General features: G+C 38.2%; 1 protein-coding gene across 1 annotated transcript in view; it reads right to left on the reverse strand.

Moving 5' to 3' along the window:
- HINT3 (histidine triad nucleotide binding protein 3) overlaps positions 1 to 14,757 on the reverse strand; it is an 18,216-nt gene extending 3,459 nt beyond the window's left edge. Inside the window, exons 1-4 of the mRNA XM_021693351.1 lie at positions 14,514 to 14,757; positions 7,171 to 7,288; positions 3,911 to 3,980; positions 1,457 to 1,583 (exon numbers count right to left, since the gene is read on the reverse strand). Coding sequence (XP_021549026.1) covers positions 1,457 to 1,583; positions 3,911 to 3,980; positions 7,171 to 7,288; positions 14,514 to 14,714 — 516 coding nt within the window. The 5' untranslated portion in view covers positions 14,715 to 14,757. The remainder of the gene's footprint in view (positions 1 to 1,456; positions 1,584 to 3,910; positions 3,981 to 7,170; positions 7,289 to 14,513) is intronic.
- Positions 14,758 to 17,477: the final 2,720 nt, after the last annotated feature.

Raw genomic sequence — 17,477 nt, forward strand, 5'->3', positions numbered from 1 at the left:
GGGACTCGATCCAGGGACTCCAGGATCATGACCTGAGCCGAAGGCAGTCGCCTAACCAACTGAGCCACCCAGGCACCCTAAATCTTAGTATCTTTATCTTGATTTTTTTCAAAGTCTCATAATATATGCTGACAGATCTAAGGAGAATTCAGATTCACAGAATGAACCATTAACAGATCTTATAACTTTGTTCATTCATTTTTTTTTTCTAACTAAAAAGTCATGTAAGGAAATACAGTTAAAAATATTACAAAAAAATGTATTTTTCCTTACTTTATTATAAAAGCATGGAGCATGTAGAAAATTAGAAATACAAATAAGAAATACAAAAAAATTAGAAATACAAATTCTAATTCTTATTAGAATACAAATAAGAAAATTAGAAATACAAAGGAAATCCCTTTTTTAATCACATTGATTTTTTAAAGAGACCACACCAACTGCCCTATCGAATACTCTACTAATTTTTATTTAGAACACACACACATAAATATCTTAAATTATTTTTAAATTAAATAAAATCATCTGGACAAGTTGAAGAGAGGGATACTAAGTTTGAAATATGAAGTTTCTAGAAATCATGCTTTTTAATTTCTTGGGTACCATGACTATAATAATGATATGCATTAACAGCAATTATTTAATTTGTAATTCAGTGATTATTTAAAAATAGCAACTATAAGTCTCCTTACCCTCATGGACACATAGGGACTGGTAAATTACTAGGCAAGTGGCCCTGGAAGGACAGTCACTTAATAACCAAGGCTTGACTGTCAGGCAACAGGCCTGTAATCAGCTTGAATTCTATCCTACTTTTGCCCTAGCAAAGCAGAATTCTGTAATTTCTTAGGCTCAATGGCTTCAACCTCAGATCTGACAGTTAATGTTACCAAGGCAGCCCTTTTCTAAACTAGAAAATTACAGAAATTCAATTTCTACAATAATGTTGGGAATGATAACAGAGGCAGGAGGTAATATTTACTAGTACTTACTATTTGCAAGGTACAGTTTTAAGTGCTTTATATGTAAATTATGTTATCAATCCTCTTATCAACCCTACAGGTGGGCAGTATTCCTTATAGGCAGGTAATAGATAAAGAATTTGGTCCTTAAAACATTTAAGTAACTTGCACATGGGACCTCAAGTAACTGAGCCACAATTTCAATGTAGATCGGACTCTGGGTTCTGAACTGCTAATTCCATGGTTCTTCTATATCATATCCTCTGCTTACAATGGAAAGACATAGCCATAACTTCTCTTCCTACAGATCTGATACCCTGGAAAATCCCTTAAACTAAAAATATTACTTTGGATATGTGTGAGCAGTACATTAAAAGAGAGGATCAAGCCTATGAGAGCTGTTAAGTGCCTACTGTTGCCAAGAAAAGAACTATAACAAAAGGACAAATATTTTAAATACTTTTGTATGCTGCTACTATAATAATAACACTTACTGTGATAAACCAATAGGAATTCACTCTATAGACCAATTTTGATAAGAAGCCAAGTTGATCGACAGGCGCCAGCACATGAAGGTGCAAGTGGGAGATGGAACAGAATGGTGGCATGTGGAAACCCATTCTAAAACAGAAAGGTTACAGATAGTTGGCAAGTCAGTTCTACAAGAGTTTAAAGCTATTTTTTCATGTTAAAACACATAACCATTAAAGATATCCAAAACAGGTTACCTAGGGTAGACAGACTGCCACTCAAACATCACTTTTACCGCTTTCTTTATACACTTCTCAGTATTCACACACTTTCTCCTCTTTTCGTGCTGAAGTTCACAGTAACAAACTCTTCATCAAGGAAGGGCTTAAGAGCGTATAATGTCTCAGTAAAACCTTTATCAATTCTGAGTTGGCATTATGTTTTATCACCTCAGTCCTTATCAATTTTAACCTTTAATTCTCCTAAGATATGGCTCTGCAATGAATCCTTTAAAAAAAATTACAGGGCACTCCTGGGACCTTTAACTTTTAGACTGTACAACTGAGGCATAAAGTTGTTGGTTGTGTACTATGTTTGGCATAAATTCCACCCTTTTCTTTAAAAAAAAATTACATGACACTCAAGTAGAAGGGTTCCTTTATTCCAAGACATAGCCAGTAGATGGTGTGCCTTCTCCTTTAATAAAGTAGTCATTTCCTTACCAACCCATCTTTCCATAGTGAGATTATTTATATCATTATTAAAAAAAACTTTATCATCACTCGAATTTCTTGCTTAATAATGAAAATACGTTAGATAATAATCATAATTATCTGCTTTATAAAACATTTATAAGAGAATTCCTTTGACTACTAACAAATTTCTACTAAGAAATTTTTTAAATATGATTCTCTCTCTTAAAAATCAGTTTACAGTTTTGTAAGTCCACTTAGAAATTCTGAGTGGAGCAAGGCACACTTGTAACAATAATCCAAGCCTAAAGCCTAGAAATATTTGCCTCCTCAAACTAGAAGTGAGTCTCAATTAAAAAAAAAAAAAAAAAGACTACAGTGAGAGGAAGTGTAAGGGGGTGTAGGAGAAGTGGTCTATTGCAGCAACACAGGACTGACAATGGAGAGTCAGAAACACGACACATATTGAAAAGCTTCCACCACTGCCTAGAAAAAAGAGACTGAGTTTTCCTTCTGTGAAACAGGAGTTATGTAATACAGATTCTGTATTACATGTGTAACAATAACACAAAGTGTTACAAAGTAACACTTCTAACTTCTAAAAGTTAGAAGCAACTCAAGGGTTCATTCAACCCTTTCATTTCAAAGATGGGGAAGCCAAGATCCAAAAAGTAGGAGACTTTCCAAGGTCACAAAGTCAGGCAGTGACAGAGCGAGGATTGAGACTCTTGGTCCAACGTCCATTCTTCTAATAAGCACTCCTCTGACTGGGAAGGGAATGTACTGCTTTTGGCCAAAGGGTCTCAAATACCATCTGTTCCTTATCACTATCACCCTTGAATAGCGCTTCACAGTTTTCAGAGGATTTTCACACACACAATCTTATTTGAACTGGTAAGTAGGCAGAGCAGGTATTATCTCGGAGAGGTTAAATGCCTCAAGTATCATAGCCAGTATGAGCCCAGTACTCAGCAAGTAGCATGGACAGCGTTAGAGCTCAGGTCTCTATGAATTCCAGTTCAGATGTTAGAAGTAATCTCTGATCTACCTGTCTCGGCAAGCCTTGGTCGCACAGGGCAAAGTCAGAAGTCTTTTAAAAAGGAAAAAACACTATTTAGATTAAGTAAAAGAGTTGCCACATTGAACATTATATGCTTTTTTGCTCAAACGTTGGCAAATGCCAGAGATCAGTTCAGTAGGCAACGAATTCAAGAAGGATAGAAGGATAATACTATTATTTTTAAATCACATAAAATCAAATAGTTTCTAAAGAAATTTAATTTACACACAATTTTTTTTTAAAGATTTTATTTTATTTATTCGACAGAGAGAGAGAACGCGAGAGAGGGAACACAAGCAGGGGGAGTGGGAGAGGGAGAAGCAGGCTTCCCGCGGAGCAGGGAGCCTGATGCGGGGCTCGATCCCAGGACCCTGGGATCATGACCTGAGCCGAAGGCAGACGCTTAACGACTGAGCCATCCAGGCGCCCCTACACACAATTTTTATAGAAATGGACATATTGAACAAAGAAAGGTGGACTTGTAACTATTTTACCTACCCGCTGCTTAAACAGACTTGTCTGCCCAAACTCCAAGTGGTGATTGTTAGATGCTGAGACATGAGAGGAAGAAGTTTTATTTATTAAATTTATACTACCAATGAACAATGTATGCGCACTTTCAGGAAAACTGTATTTAAGCTACCTCTGCTTTCATTTCCCAGGAAGGAACGACATTTCAGAAAAACTAACTACACATATTAGTGTCTATCTGGAAGTATACATACCTCGCATTTTTGAAGTCAGTGAAATTATTCCTTTCAAGAATGGTTTTTCCAACAGTTACCATGCTCTCAACTATAAAACAGGAAAGAAACTACATTATACTGTAGGAGACATTACTAAATTGTAATTAGTTTTAACTTTCAGGATCCAAATCAAAAGTCGTATTCAATGGGTAAACATTTAAAGACCTGTTTAATAGTTCTAAGTTACTGAGAAGTTTGCTCATCAAAACTGAAATGAAGTATCAACTTATCAAAGTACAGTGTATAGGCTGACTTTGAACAGCTGTTGAGGAGTACTATTAAGTGACTACTTAGGACATCTGATCCTACTGAGGTCTAATTCTAATCATAAGGAGACCAAGTAAGAAACAAAAACATGTCCGAACTAAGAAGACATGCAGGAAAACTGAATTTGTCTTTCAACCCAAATTAAAGATATGATAGCCTTTCATGTCAGCCTACCTCTGACTAGCTAGATGTTCATATAATTGTTTTGGCTTCTGAACTCTATCTGCCTTAGTGTCTTTATTGTCTTGGTGCTTTATGGCCTTCAGATAGGAATACATGTCCCCATGAGAAAAAATTTGGTAACCTGCAATCTCCAAAGCACAATGCCAAAATTTAGACCTCTTTTGTTTCTGAATGGTGTAACCAAGTATTTGGAAGGGGGAAAAATGAGAGAATCTACAGAAGATGGTTGTTACAAAAGAGGCTCATAAAATTGTTGTGAATGTTTACTTCTCGAAGTCAGGCTTGAGCCAGGAGGACGACAGACTTCCATGACAAAGTCGGTACCATATTGTCTAAAAAAAAACTCAAGTTACTTCAAGCAAGACTGTATCTTGTTTTCTTTTAAAATACTCCCAAGATCCCAGACATGGAAGAAAATGTTTTCTCTTAATTTCTTTAAAAGACATATGACTGCTTAAAGCAATAATTTTAACAGTACCAAGATATTACAATGTAGATGTAATATATATGACAACAATAACACAAAGTGTTACAAAGTTTATCACATTTTTCATGAATTGATATGTTAATTCTAATTAGGCTATGATAATTACACAGTGAGTATTTTAGTCTCTCTAGAGCAACCGTTTTTTTAAAAAAATGTGAAGAGGAATACATAAAAAGGCAAGAAATAAATTAAAATAGAATAACAATAAATATATTTGAACAACCACAAGGCAGGAAAGAGAGCAATAACAACAAAAAATGGGACAAGCAGAAAACAAATGGCAAGATAGTACACCTAAATCGAACTGCATCAATAGTTATATTAAAGATTTACGAACTAAACACTCCAATTAAAAATCAGAGATTTTCACACTACATTTAAAAAATAATAATAAATACGCAAGACGCAGCTATATTGCTATCTTCAAGTCTTTAAATATTAATATTCAATTTGGTTGAAAGTATAGAAAAAGATACCCAATGTAGACAGTAAGTAACAAGAAAAAGTAGTTAAATTCATGTCATACAAAATAGGCTCAAGAAGTATTTCCAGAGATAAAGAGGGACATTTTACAATGATAAAAAAGGATCAATTCATTGAGAAGGTATGACAATCATAATTATGTATTCACTTAAAATCAGATTCAAAATACATGGAGCAAAACCTATTGTCTCCTTTCTATCTCACTGTTATCTATTCTATTATTTCTTTCCTTATACTTACTTTGGTCTGATTCACTTGCCTCTTTCTAGCATCCTAAAATAGAAATTTAGTTCATTGGTTTTAAACATCCTCTTCTAACATAAACATATACAGCTATAAATTTCCCTATAGGTATTGCTTTGGCTACATTCCACAAATCTTGATATGTTGTATTTTTGCTATCAATTCTTTATTGTTGTCTTTGGCTTATTTATTTGGAAATTATTTAAAAGTGTGTTAATTTAAAAATATTTAGTGCAATTCTAGATTTTATTATTTTTCTACTTTAATTCCACTGTCATCAGAGAACATGGGTTATAAGATTTCAATAAGCTGAAATGTATTTAGACTTACAGAATATGGTCTATCTTGGTGAACATGTGCTCTTAACAAAATGTGTACTTTATTGTTAGGGGGAGTTCTAAAAATATCAATTATAATCACCATGCTTGATAGTGTTATTTAGCTCTTCCACATTCTTATTATTTTCCCAACTTCATAGATTGTATATAAATATTAACTGCAAGAGCATTTAAACTTTTATTACAGAAATATTAAGACATAAACAAAATCACAAATACCTACCATGCTGCTTCAAAATTGGTTAACATTTTATTTGCAACAGTTATAAAAACTTCCAATAAAACAGAATGCTAGAAAAAGAAAACCAAGCATGAACATATTTCTCCCTCCTTAAAAAAGCATTATAAAAAGGAAATACTTAAGGCATGGTGGCTGCTGTTTGATGCTAAATGTTGCAAAAATATTGACCTTTATCTGCTGGAATAAATATGAAATGTACTCACAGAAGTTCAGATGACTAAGGAATTTTGCAATATTGAAAAGAAACAGTTTAAAAACTGGTAATTCAATAGTCTAAATACTAACGAACTACACTGCAAAGTTTTCCATCGAAGATATTTCTTATTCACCTCCAAAAAATCTGGCCCAATCTATCTATCTTGTCAGCTACTTAAATTATTAACCAAACTAATCCCAGACCCTGGAGACAAAGGCTATGAAAGCAGATATGAAGTGAACTTAGAAATGTCTTAGGAAATGATAACTGGTGAGTCACAGAAATCACGAGTAGGAAAATACAGGATAATCCTGTAAGAGACAAGATTCAGAAGCCAAAAGGTCATTGCTAAAATCCCATCACCAAACTTTGGTGTTTGTTCATCTACACAAGAAACTTACAGGGCAGGTACCAATATGGTCTCATTTTATATAGCACCTTCCATTTTCAGAGTCAAGGAAAGCCATCATTTAAAAAAACATAAAGAGGCATTATCTTTTAGAGATTTTAAAGATTAAATACCATGATGTCTGGAATTTGCTTTAAATCCACTGTGGGAGAATGTTAACAGATGAAAAAGATTGGCCACAAGTTAATAAATGTGGAGCTTGGGTGATGAACACATGGAGATTACACTATTTTCTTTATTTTTGTATATATTTGAAATTTTTCATTACAGAAGTTTCACAAATGCTCCTCTTTCATTAACACCTGGCTAGACTTTTTCTTTTTAATTGTCACTGCTATCACTGATGCCAATTCAGGATGACATAACCATGAGGAATACTGCTATCATCTTACCCAGTTCTATGTGATCTTTCTTTAGCTCTCTACAGTTTCCAAGATGCTTCTTTGGCACCACAAGATAATGATGAGGTGCTGCTGGTCTGATATCTTTGAAGCAAACTAGGTCTTCATTCTGAAGGAAAAAAACATATCATTTGTTAGTGAATCTTTTAAAAAGAATTTCCTAATGCTGTTCTGACCTGTCTTAAACACCGTAAATCTCAGTCTGATAGGCAAATGGTACTTATGTTACAACTAACCCCAGCTGGGCAATTTTGTGATTATGCATTAAGTTCATAAAGACAAGCTTTAGCATCCTTCATGAGATGCTCATTTGTTCCAGAAAATGAAGACTTATATAAAGCTAGTTTCAGGAAAACAATTCTCAATGAAGTTCAATAAAACTTTATTACCAAAGGGGTGCCTGGGTGGTACAGTGGATTAAGTGTCCCACTCTTGGTTTTGGCTCAGATCATGATCTCAGGGTTGTGAGACAGAGCCCCATGTCCAGTTTCATGCTCAGTGGGGAGTCTGCTTGAGATCCTCTCTCCTTCTCCCTCTGCCCCTCCCACTTGTGCTCACTCTCTCTCTCTCGCAAATAAACAAATAAATCTTTAAAAAACAAAACAAAAAACGTCATTACCAACAATCCCAGGGTTTTTTTTTTTTATTTCTTTATATATTTCTCCATCTCTACCTATATAAGGGTTTTTCACTCTTAATATGTATTTTAAAGGTCTGACTACAGAAACATAACAAGATTGATAAATTCTTTTTTACATTTAATTTTTTTCCAAAGTCGCATGTTATACAACTATAATAGGAAAATCACCTAGCATCTACATATCCAGAGGTTACCTTTTTAAACATTTTTTACAGCAGTTATACACAAATACTTTTTTGTCCTGTTTACACCATTAAAAAGTCTTTGAAATGCTAAGACAAACTCCAGTATATTGCACTAAGTGTCCAATCCATTATACTAGTTTCCTGATTTACATACTCCACATACTTAGGTAAGGAAAAAAGAAAGGAAATGAAAAAGGGAGTCTCTCAATCTACTGACATTTGAGTTTTAAGCTTTTCCAAAAGGAAAATCAATATTCCCTAAATATCCTTATTCAATATCTTATATAAAAATTTTTTCAATGACTAAAAGACACATGAAAAGATGCTCAACACCACTCATCATCAGAGAAATGCAAATCAAAACCACAATGATATGAAACTTCACACCAGTCCAATGGCTAGTATTAAAAACATAGGAAATACGTGTTGGCATGAATGTGGAGAAAAGGGAACCCTCTTGCACTGTTGGTGGGAATGCAAACTGGTGCAGCCACTATGGAAAACAGTATGGAGGTTCCTCAAAAATTAAAAACAGAAATACCATATAATCCCCCAGTTCCACGACTGTGTATTTATTTACCCAAAGAAAATGAAAACACTAATTCCAAAAGACGTATGCACCCCTATGTTTAGTACAGCATTATTTACAATAGCCAAGACATGAAAGCAACCTGAGAATCCATCAATAGATGAATGAATAAAGGAGATATGATGTACATGTATAAGGAAATATTACTCAGTCATAAAAAATGATGAGCTCTTGCCATTTGTGACAACATGGATGGACCTAGAGGGTATTATACTAAGAACAAACTGGTAGCTGCTAGAAGGAACGTTGGGGAGGGGGGGCAAAACAGGTGAAGGAAAACCTATGCATTTTAGTTAGCCAATGCAATGATTGAATTAGATTTCCAGTAAGCTTTCTAAAATATTGAAATTGGCCCTCTGATGTTACTCTCTCTCCTATTGCTACTAGTGAACTAGCCATTATTTAGACTCTTCATTTTAAGACAGACTTCCTCCTATTCCGAAGATACAATGACAAAAAATATGAAATGATGCATGCACAAAGCTATCCTTTGCAGCATGATTTGTAATAGCAAAAAAAAAAAAAAAAACAACCCAAGAGTCCATAATTCAACTAGGAGACCGGTTGAATAAATTATAGCAAATCCATACAATGAAGTAATATGTAGCTACAAAAAGGAATGAAAAAGATCTTTATATACTTATAAAATCATTTCTGAAATACACTTCGAAGTTAAAAAAATAAAACAAGGAGCAGGAGAGTGGTAAGGCCATCTTTTGTGTAAGAAAGGGGAGTACAAATACAAACATATACATACATATTCTCACAATGAAGTCTAAACCAAATATATATTTTTTAGTTTCTTGGGAGGGAAGAGGAACAGGGTAAAGATGATAAGGGAACGGAAGCTAGACTTTTTCGAATGTACTTAGCTTTATAATTTTGACTTTAAAAAAACATGAATATTTAACACCCTTTTGGACTTAAAAACAATCCCTAAAAATTGAAAACAAACAGAAACAAACCTAACCTAATATGTCACCTTGATAACATAACCATACAAAGAAATTTCTTTTAAAAAAAAAAGATTTTATTTATTTGAGAGAGACAGAGAGAACTAGAGCGCACAAGAGAGAGCACACGAGTGGGAGGGTAGGGCAGAGGGACAGGGAGCAGTAGATTCCCCGCTGAGCAGGAAGCCCAAGTAGGGAGGATCTCAGGACCCAGGAACCATGACCTGAGCTGAAGGCAGACACTTAACCAACTGAGCCACTCAGGCACCCCCAAAGAAAAGATATTTCAAGTGACTTTTAAACACAGAATTTTGACTATCCATCCCTAATGACAACCACTAAATGAGAACTTTTCATTTACGCTTTCTTTTTTTTTTTTTAAAGATTTTATTTATTTATTTGAGAGAGAGAATGAGAGACAGAGAGCACGAGAGGGAAGAGGGTCAGAGAGAGAAGAAGACACCCCGCTGAGCAGGGAGCCCGATGCGGGACTCGATCCCAGGACTCCAGGATCTTGACCTGAGCCGAAGGCAGTCGCTTAACCAACTGAGCCACCCAGGCGCCCTCATTTACGCTTTCAACACAGATCACAAGCAAGCTTCTCAAGTGTGGGACATGCCATATTTATCCTTGAACTACAAGTGAATAACACATAAATTTGAAAGATTGTTTAATAAATAAAAGATGCTTAAATAGAAAGATAAAGCTACCAATGCTCCCTCCTCTACTCCTTAAAAAAAAAAATGGTGTCATTATAGTTTTTACATACTTTTCCAGTAACAGAGATAGACTTTCCAAGATCTTTCAGTCTGTCCTTGCAAAACACCTTCTTAAAGTTGGAATTATGGCCACTGTTTGATTTTAACAGTGTTTCTCAGCCCTTTTTCATTACCATCCCCACTAAGGCAACTTTTTAGATTTTTTTTCCCTAATTGCCCCCCTCCCCTGATATTTTAATACCACAGCCAAATTGTACATGTGTTTATATCCTAAGTACTATACGTGTATTTTATATATATAAACTTTTTTTGCCCCTGCCCCTGTCCCAGGCAAGAGCATCAATTTTTACCCCTTTTGAGAATGCATGTATTTGACAAACAGCTAGTCCATCTTAACTTCATTATCACCACTGAATCCAAGCATCTGGGCTTAGCATCCATTAAATACGACAAATAAATTGTGGTGAACAGGGTAGGTGGGTACTCAACCTCCATTCCAAATACTTCTGTGTCTTTAGTACCACAGAAATTTAAAAAGCCAAAACCCCAGATGGAATTCAGATCTTGCCAACTAATGTATTTCAGACTTAGGCGCTTTGATAAGCTAACCTGAGAAAAAGCCATCTTTCTGCAGCTTCCGCTAGTTCCAGCAGGCAAACATGGTCAGCTCTAAGACTACCGAGATTCTCTTTCCTTTCTTCCCTACCCCCATTCCATTGTCTAGTCAATAGCATCATGCGAGTCAAGAGACAGACATGAGACATTCATTTTTTTGGCACCATGGCCTACCTGCGCAGACCCAGCAGTATAGTGTAGCCCTGAAGCTGTGTTATTGGTCAAAGGCGAGTAGAAATATGTAGGTGCTATGCGCATTTAGCACCCAGAGGTCAGAAATGGGAAACATCCTACAACAGGTGGAACAGCTCTGCACAACAAAGCAGAATCCAACCCCAAACGCCAAAAGTACTCCCATTGGAAACACTGCTCAACAGTGGCGATCACACTGCTTTGTCACCTCTGAGTCACAGCTACAGAGACATCTTCCTGAAGTCTAAGTTCTAGTGGCAGTCACCTGACTCCTACCTTCCTGGCTGTGGCAGAGGAAACAGGTCCTCAGTGTGCAAGTGATGTTCTGGATGTCATTTTTTTTTTAAGATTTTTATTTATTTATTTGACAGAGAGTAAGCACAAGCAGGCGGAGCGGCAGGCAGAGGGAGATGGAGACAGAGGGAGAAAGAGAAACCAACTCCCCGCTGAGCAGGAAGCCCGGTGCAGGACTCGATCCCAGGACCCCGGGATCATGACCTGAGCCGAAGGCAGACACTTAACGACTGAGCCACCCAGGGACCCCCCCCGGGAAGTCATTCTTGAAGGCTTTTCCTTCAGCCCTTGCAACTTTTTTAGCAAATAATTCCCTACATTAGATCAATTTCTGCTTTAAATAGTGAGTTTTTCTTTCTGCAACTAACCCCTGACTGATAGCTAAAGCAAATAAAAATAAGTAATATTTGAAAGAACATTTCAGTACCACACCATCTGAAGTGTAGGGCAAATTTGGTTAAGAAGAGGGAGGACATTAAAGTTAAACTAGTATTTCCTCAGTGTGGCCTCAAGCAAGGTGAAAATAAACACCTAGCCTGGTATTTCTCAACCATGTTTTCACTGTCACCCCTCTGAGGACATTCTTAAGACTTTTTTCCTGATTCCACTCTCATGATATTTTAATATCGCAGACATACTCTTTATCTGTTTATGTCCACTATGTTTACCTTTGCCTCACACAAAAAAAGTAAGATACTGTCACCCCCAAAGCAACTTTTATCCCCCTCTGAGAACGCATGGCTAGTATTTGCTTAGTTTCAACTCTGCAGTATACAACAAAAATACTATATGGATGCTTATGGAGTGAGGAATCTTCTCTAGATTTCCCAGACTAAACCCACATGATGCTGATAACTCCAATTATTCCAAATCAAACTTTCTCCTCTGGACTTAATTATAAGTCTACCCTACTTTATATAAACCCAATAGTTTCTAAATATTTACAATAAACATATATGAATGACTATAAGAATAAACTATATATATAATGCAAAATACACAAATTAAAGATTAGTTTCTCTTTTTAAAAAGATAAATCTTTAACCTTTAATTGGTGAGTTCTTATATATGAAATCATCTTAGATTCAATTTTAAAAAGATCTGCAACTTGGGGTGCCTGGGTGGCTCAGTCATTAAGCGTCTGCCTTCAGCTCAGGTCATGATCCCAGGGTCCTGGGATCGAGCCCCCATCGGGCTCCCTACTCTGTGGGAAGCCTGCTTCTCCCTCTCCCACTCCCTCTCTTGCTGTGTCTCTCTCTGTTAAATAAATAAACAAAATCTTTAAAAAAAAAAAAAAGATCTGCAACTTTTTGAGGCACTGTTGTACAAGCATGTGCATCTTGCTTATGTTCTGCATTATATGGACTACTGTATATATTCATCCTGCGCCACCTATGTAGGATATAAATTAGTTAAAAATATTGAATGTGTCTAATTTCCTCTATAAAAATGTTCCAGGCTTTTCACATAGTTCACTCTGAGAATGTTCTTCAAAGAGAAAAAATCTTTGACCTTTGGCCTGGAAAAAACTGGGATAGAAGTTTGGAACATCCCACCCCCTCTCAGGGGTGACTATTTAATTATTTTTTTTCCCTAAGATTTTATTTATTTGAGAGAGAGAGAGAGACAAAGAAAGATCACAAGCAGGGGGTAAGGGCAGAGGGAGAAGGAGACTCCCAGCTGAGCAACGAGCCCAATGAGGGACTCGACCCCAGAACCCTGGGATCATGACCTGAGCTGAAAGCAGATACTTAACCGACTGAGCCACCGAGGTGCCCCCCTCCGTGACTATTTTTAGACAAAACTTTTTACACTACTAGTACCTATTATTTACTAGTTTTCCTCAACATTGGTACTGGAGTATGCAAAATTTAAAAGCAGTTTCTAGACATCTAAGAAATATCGAATTCTGTGAAGCTAAAAAATTCACTTTACTTCTTGCTAGCCTAATTTTATATGTGGTGAAATCCTGACTCTATGGATCAGTTAAGCAGAGGCCTACTCTACAGACAAGTGATGTACTGCCCCTCTCCCGGTAGCTGCTTCCTGTCTTCACTCCTTCCCCTATTCAGCATAGATGTCAAGGTCTATCACTTCACTCCTCTCTCTAGCCATAAGTTCTTATCTTTGTTCCACTGCACCTCCAAAACACCCACAGGGCCAGACCCCAACCGTGGGATGACCCAACTGTTCACCACCTTGTCTAAAACTAGACTCTGGCTGCTGCTGGAGGGGTAAAAAAAAATCACACAGCTGAACAAAATACTGCAGGTGGTAGAACCACCTCACCGAGCACAGGGCACTGTAACCCGCTGCCTCCTCTGTATTCAGTCCACCCTTTAGATTTTAAGATCTGAACAGTGACTATCCTTTATCTTATTCACCAATGAATCTCCAACACCAGGTGCTTAGAACAGATCCAATTCACTTTTAACAAATGAATTAACGATCACTAAACAAACAAACACCCAGAATCTTTGGAGCTGATCCTCTCCAAAGCCTGTTTCTTTAAAGGCAAGTAGAACCAGTAGAAGAAAATGTGTACCACGTATCTGTTTTCAAGTACCTGAGCAAAATCTTAGTGCCCTGAAAATGTGCATACATCCCGGCTGACAACACCTATACGAACTTTACCCTTCAGTGGAAACCTGAGACTATTAAGAAACAGTTTGACCTCGGCTCCACCCCGCCCAGCCTAACTTCAGTCAGTTTAACGAAGCTTTTCCCAATTACCATTATCTCCTTTCTACCAGTTTTCTCCTTAGTAGCAGTATTAGAGTGTGTAGAATTTAAAATCGTGTCTAGAAAGGCAGGGGGTGGGGATACGGGGGTGGGGAGAGGAATCAAATGCTATTTTCTGCCAAATACCTCGTACTTTCAGACAGAAGCCGAAGTGTCTGGCTTTATCGCTACATTGTCCCCCTCGGCACAGCAAGAAGACGGCTGGAGACAGACCCCACACCAAGAGAAGCAAGTCCGTCATTAACACCAGGACACCCAGCCTCCCTCCCCGCACTCCCCCCCCCCCCCGGTCCACACCTGCGAGGCCTCCCTCCCGGGGGCCTGAAACGACCCCACCGCGGTCTGCCACCGCGAGGCCTCGGTCCCTGGGCTCCCCAACCCACGCCGGGTCCGCATGCAGCCCACCTCGCAGTACAGGAGCTCTGTGCCGGGTTCCTGCTGCCCCGCGATCCGGCAGAACACGCACTTGCTACTATAGTCCTCCGCCTTCGATGACCGTGCGACAACATCGGTAGTCTTCGATGAAGACACCTTAGATTCTGTAGACTCCACTGCCTCAAAACCAGGCTCGGACTCCACGCTACCGCGCTTCGGCTCCTCCGCCATCGTACCCGCCTCAAGGTGGCCAAAAACCTTGACCGCTCCTGCACCGCTGGCCCTGGTCCGCCTCCTGCAGCTGCTCAGTTTTACCTAGAGGCGTCACCCTTCGCCTGCCGCTGGGAAGGGGTGGGAGTTGGGCGCACGCGCGGATCCAAGCTGTGACTGCGACGCAGTGATCGCTCACACAGCCAGCGGCCGTGAGGGGGAGCGCGAGGACGCGCACGGATGCGACCGGAGGAGTCGGCTGGGGCTTACGGAAGTCGCTCCGCCCCCTGCGTCTCGTTGGTAAAGACGCACCACGTCCTTCGAGACGCAGGAGCGCGCGCCGCCGCGGTGACATCACTGTCGCGCCCTGACGTCCGGTCAAATGGAACCTGGTGGGTATACTGGAGGTCCTTTCCGAAAGCTGCAAATTAGCATCCCCCAAGAGTATTATTATGTTGTTAAAAAAAAAAAAGTTTTTAAAAATTCGGAGGTTTTAAGAGCACAATTTCTAGAGCATTCTTTTCAACATAGAATCTGTGCTCATAGAATTGTGCTCATTCGTTGGTCGTGCTTCATGCCTCGACCACTACAATAACCTAACTAGTTTCCCTCCTTGATTCTCTTGTCACTCAAAAACCCTTCAGTAACTATCACGCCCAAAAGAAAAAGTCTCAGTTAACTTGGTAGTCAAGATGGACTGATTTGATCTCAGCTTTTTATTTTATAATACTCGGCATTTGCTGAACACCCAAAAATGTGACATGTATTTTCTCTCAACCAAACGAGGTTGGTTTTATAATCCTCATTACAGAGATGAAGAAACAAACTAAGATAAAGGTTTGTCTAACTCCAGAACCCACCAGCCTTTTTGAACACAACTTTTTTAACACTAAAAAATTTCTTAAACTAGCTCATTATAGTATGCTTGTTATTTGTTAACTTAGAAAATACATAATAAAGTCCTATTGTGAATTCAGTCCTGTTTTTGAATGATTTATATTGTATTAATTGAAAGCATTTATATATTTTTTAAAGTAGTTGTACATATGTGTTCAAGACATTTTTCATTCGTTTTGCAGTTTGCCAGTGGTTTGGGGGACCACTATAATAGCTTCATACCCCTTCAGGAATCCAAGGCAGAGTTCAGAATGAGTACCTTACTTTGCCTTACTAAGTATCCACTATTTCCATGCACTATAATACACCACATCACTTTTTTTTTTTAAGTCACACTGTTCCTTCTGAAATATCTGTTTCCATCTCTGCACATCCAAATCCACCTTCCAAACCACTCCTCAAATGCTCCCTCTTTCATGATATTTTTTTTAAATTAACCAAACTGAAATAAGTACTTCCTCTTGTGAATTCACAGAGCAGTTTTTCAATACTCCTCTTGTAGAACTTATCACTCTGTATTATATACTATTTATGTACGTATTTTTCTTACTAGAAATTATGTTCCTTGATGAAAAGAATGGGTGTCTTTGAATCTACTGTAGTGCCTCTTACAGCGCTTTGCGTGTAGTTTTTCACTTAATTGTCTAATGAATAAAAGAATCATTAGCAGTAAGGTTGCTGCATAGTACTGTTCAGATTGCACACTGTAAAAGAACACCATAAATAAGAATATGATAATTTACATTGTAGATAAATATTACATAAAATCACAGGCAGACCTAAAGTTCTGGAGCAGTGAAGAGCTAACTCCTACAAAAACCCACACTGGGTGCATATGACTACACACACTCCGGAGACCATCCACCTATATATTGGCACACATCTGCACAAGTTGTACCTGCCCTGACTACATTCCTAGAGACACCTGTGATTGGTCTCTCACTTGCCTGGCACTTTCAAAGACTTGCTTCCCATCCCCAACTTTGAACTTGATATCGTTGTCTGTCATGGAAGTGGGAGAAGCAACACAAACTATTTAAAACTTGTCTGAAGTAGTGGTGTGGGATCAAGCAAAAGCCTGGGCAGTTGTGTGCACACAGGCAGAGCTGCTACCAGTTGGTGCCTTGGTTAGCTCCCCAGGGAAATCATCATTTGGGTTTTGTGACAAAAACAACATTTTACTTGTGAAATGGAATGTTTTCACTGATTTCACAAGGGCACCATATGGGCTAGTAGCAGCCCTGCTTCAAGCATGCTCTGGAGTCAAACAACTCTACAGTTTACCATCTGTGAAGATTTGGGCTAAGTTATTTATCTTTCTGTGTCAAGGCTTTCTGTTTCTTCATCTCTAAAATGAGGATAATAACAGTGCTTTTAATGCAGATATTATTTTGAGAACTGAAGCCTGGCAGCCTGGCACAAAACTCAATAAATGTTAACAGTTACTACCAATAGGTAGTGATGGTATGGAAAACAATATAAGGGATCCGATGGTTTACTTGAATTTAAATTCAGAAGCTTCAGTGCTCCGATCTAACACAGAGACTGAATGAGGGTTTGTAAAGTCATTTCCTCTCCTCCCTTTTCCCCTCCGTTCCCCACTTGTTTCTCCCCCTGACATACAAAAAGCTGTACATATTTGATAAGATTCTTCTCTTCAGCTACACTCACTCCCTTGGTAATCTCACATGGTCTGTGGCTTTGAGCACATATATGCCAATGACTCCCAAATTTAAATCTCTAGTATAGACCTCTTCCCTGAACTCCAGACTGCCAATTCAACCACCCCACACACATTATAAACATGTCTGAAACTAGGCTATGGGGGAGCTTTTTCCCCTCCCCAAACCTGCTACCATCTTATTTGAGGGAAAACTCTGTTCTGCC

Source organism: Neomonachus schauinslandi, chromosome 8, assembly GCF_002201575.2.
Source record: "Neomonachus schauinslandi chromosome 8, ASM220157v2, whole genome shotgun sequence".
NCBI lineage: Eukaryota > Metazoa > Chordata > Mammalia > Carnivora > Phocidae > Neomonachus > Neomonachus schauinslandi.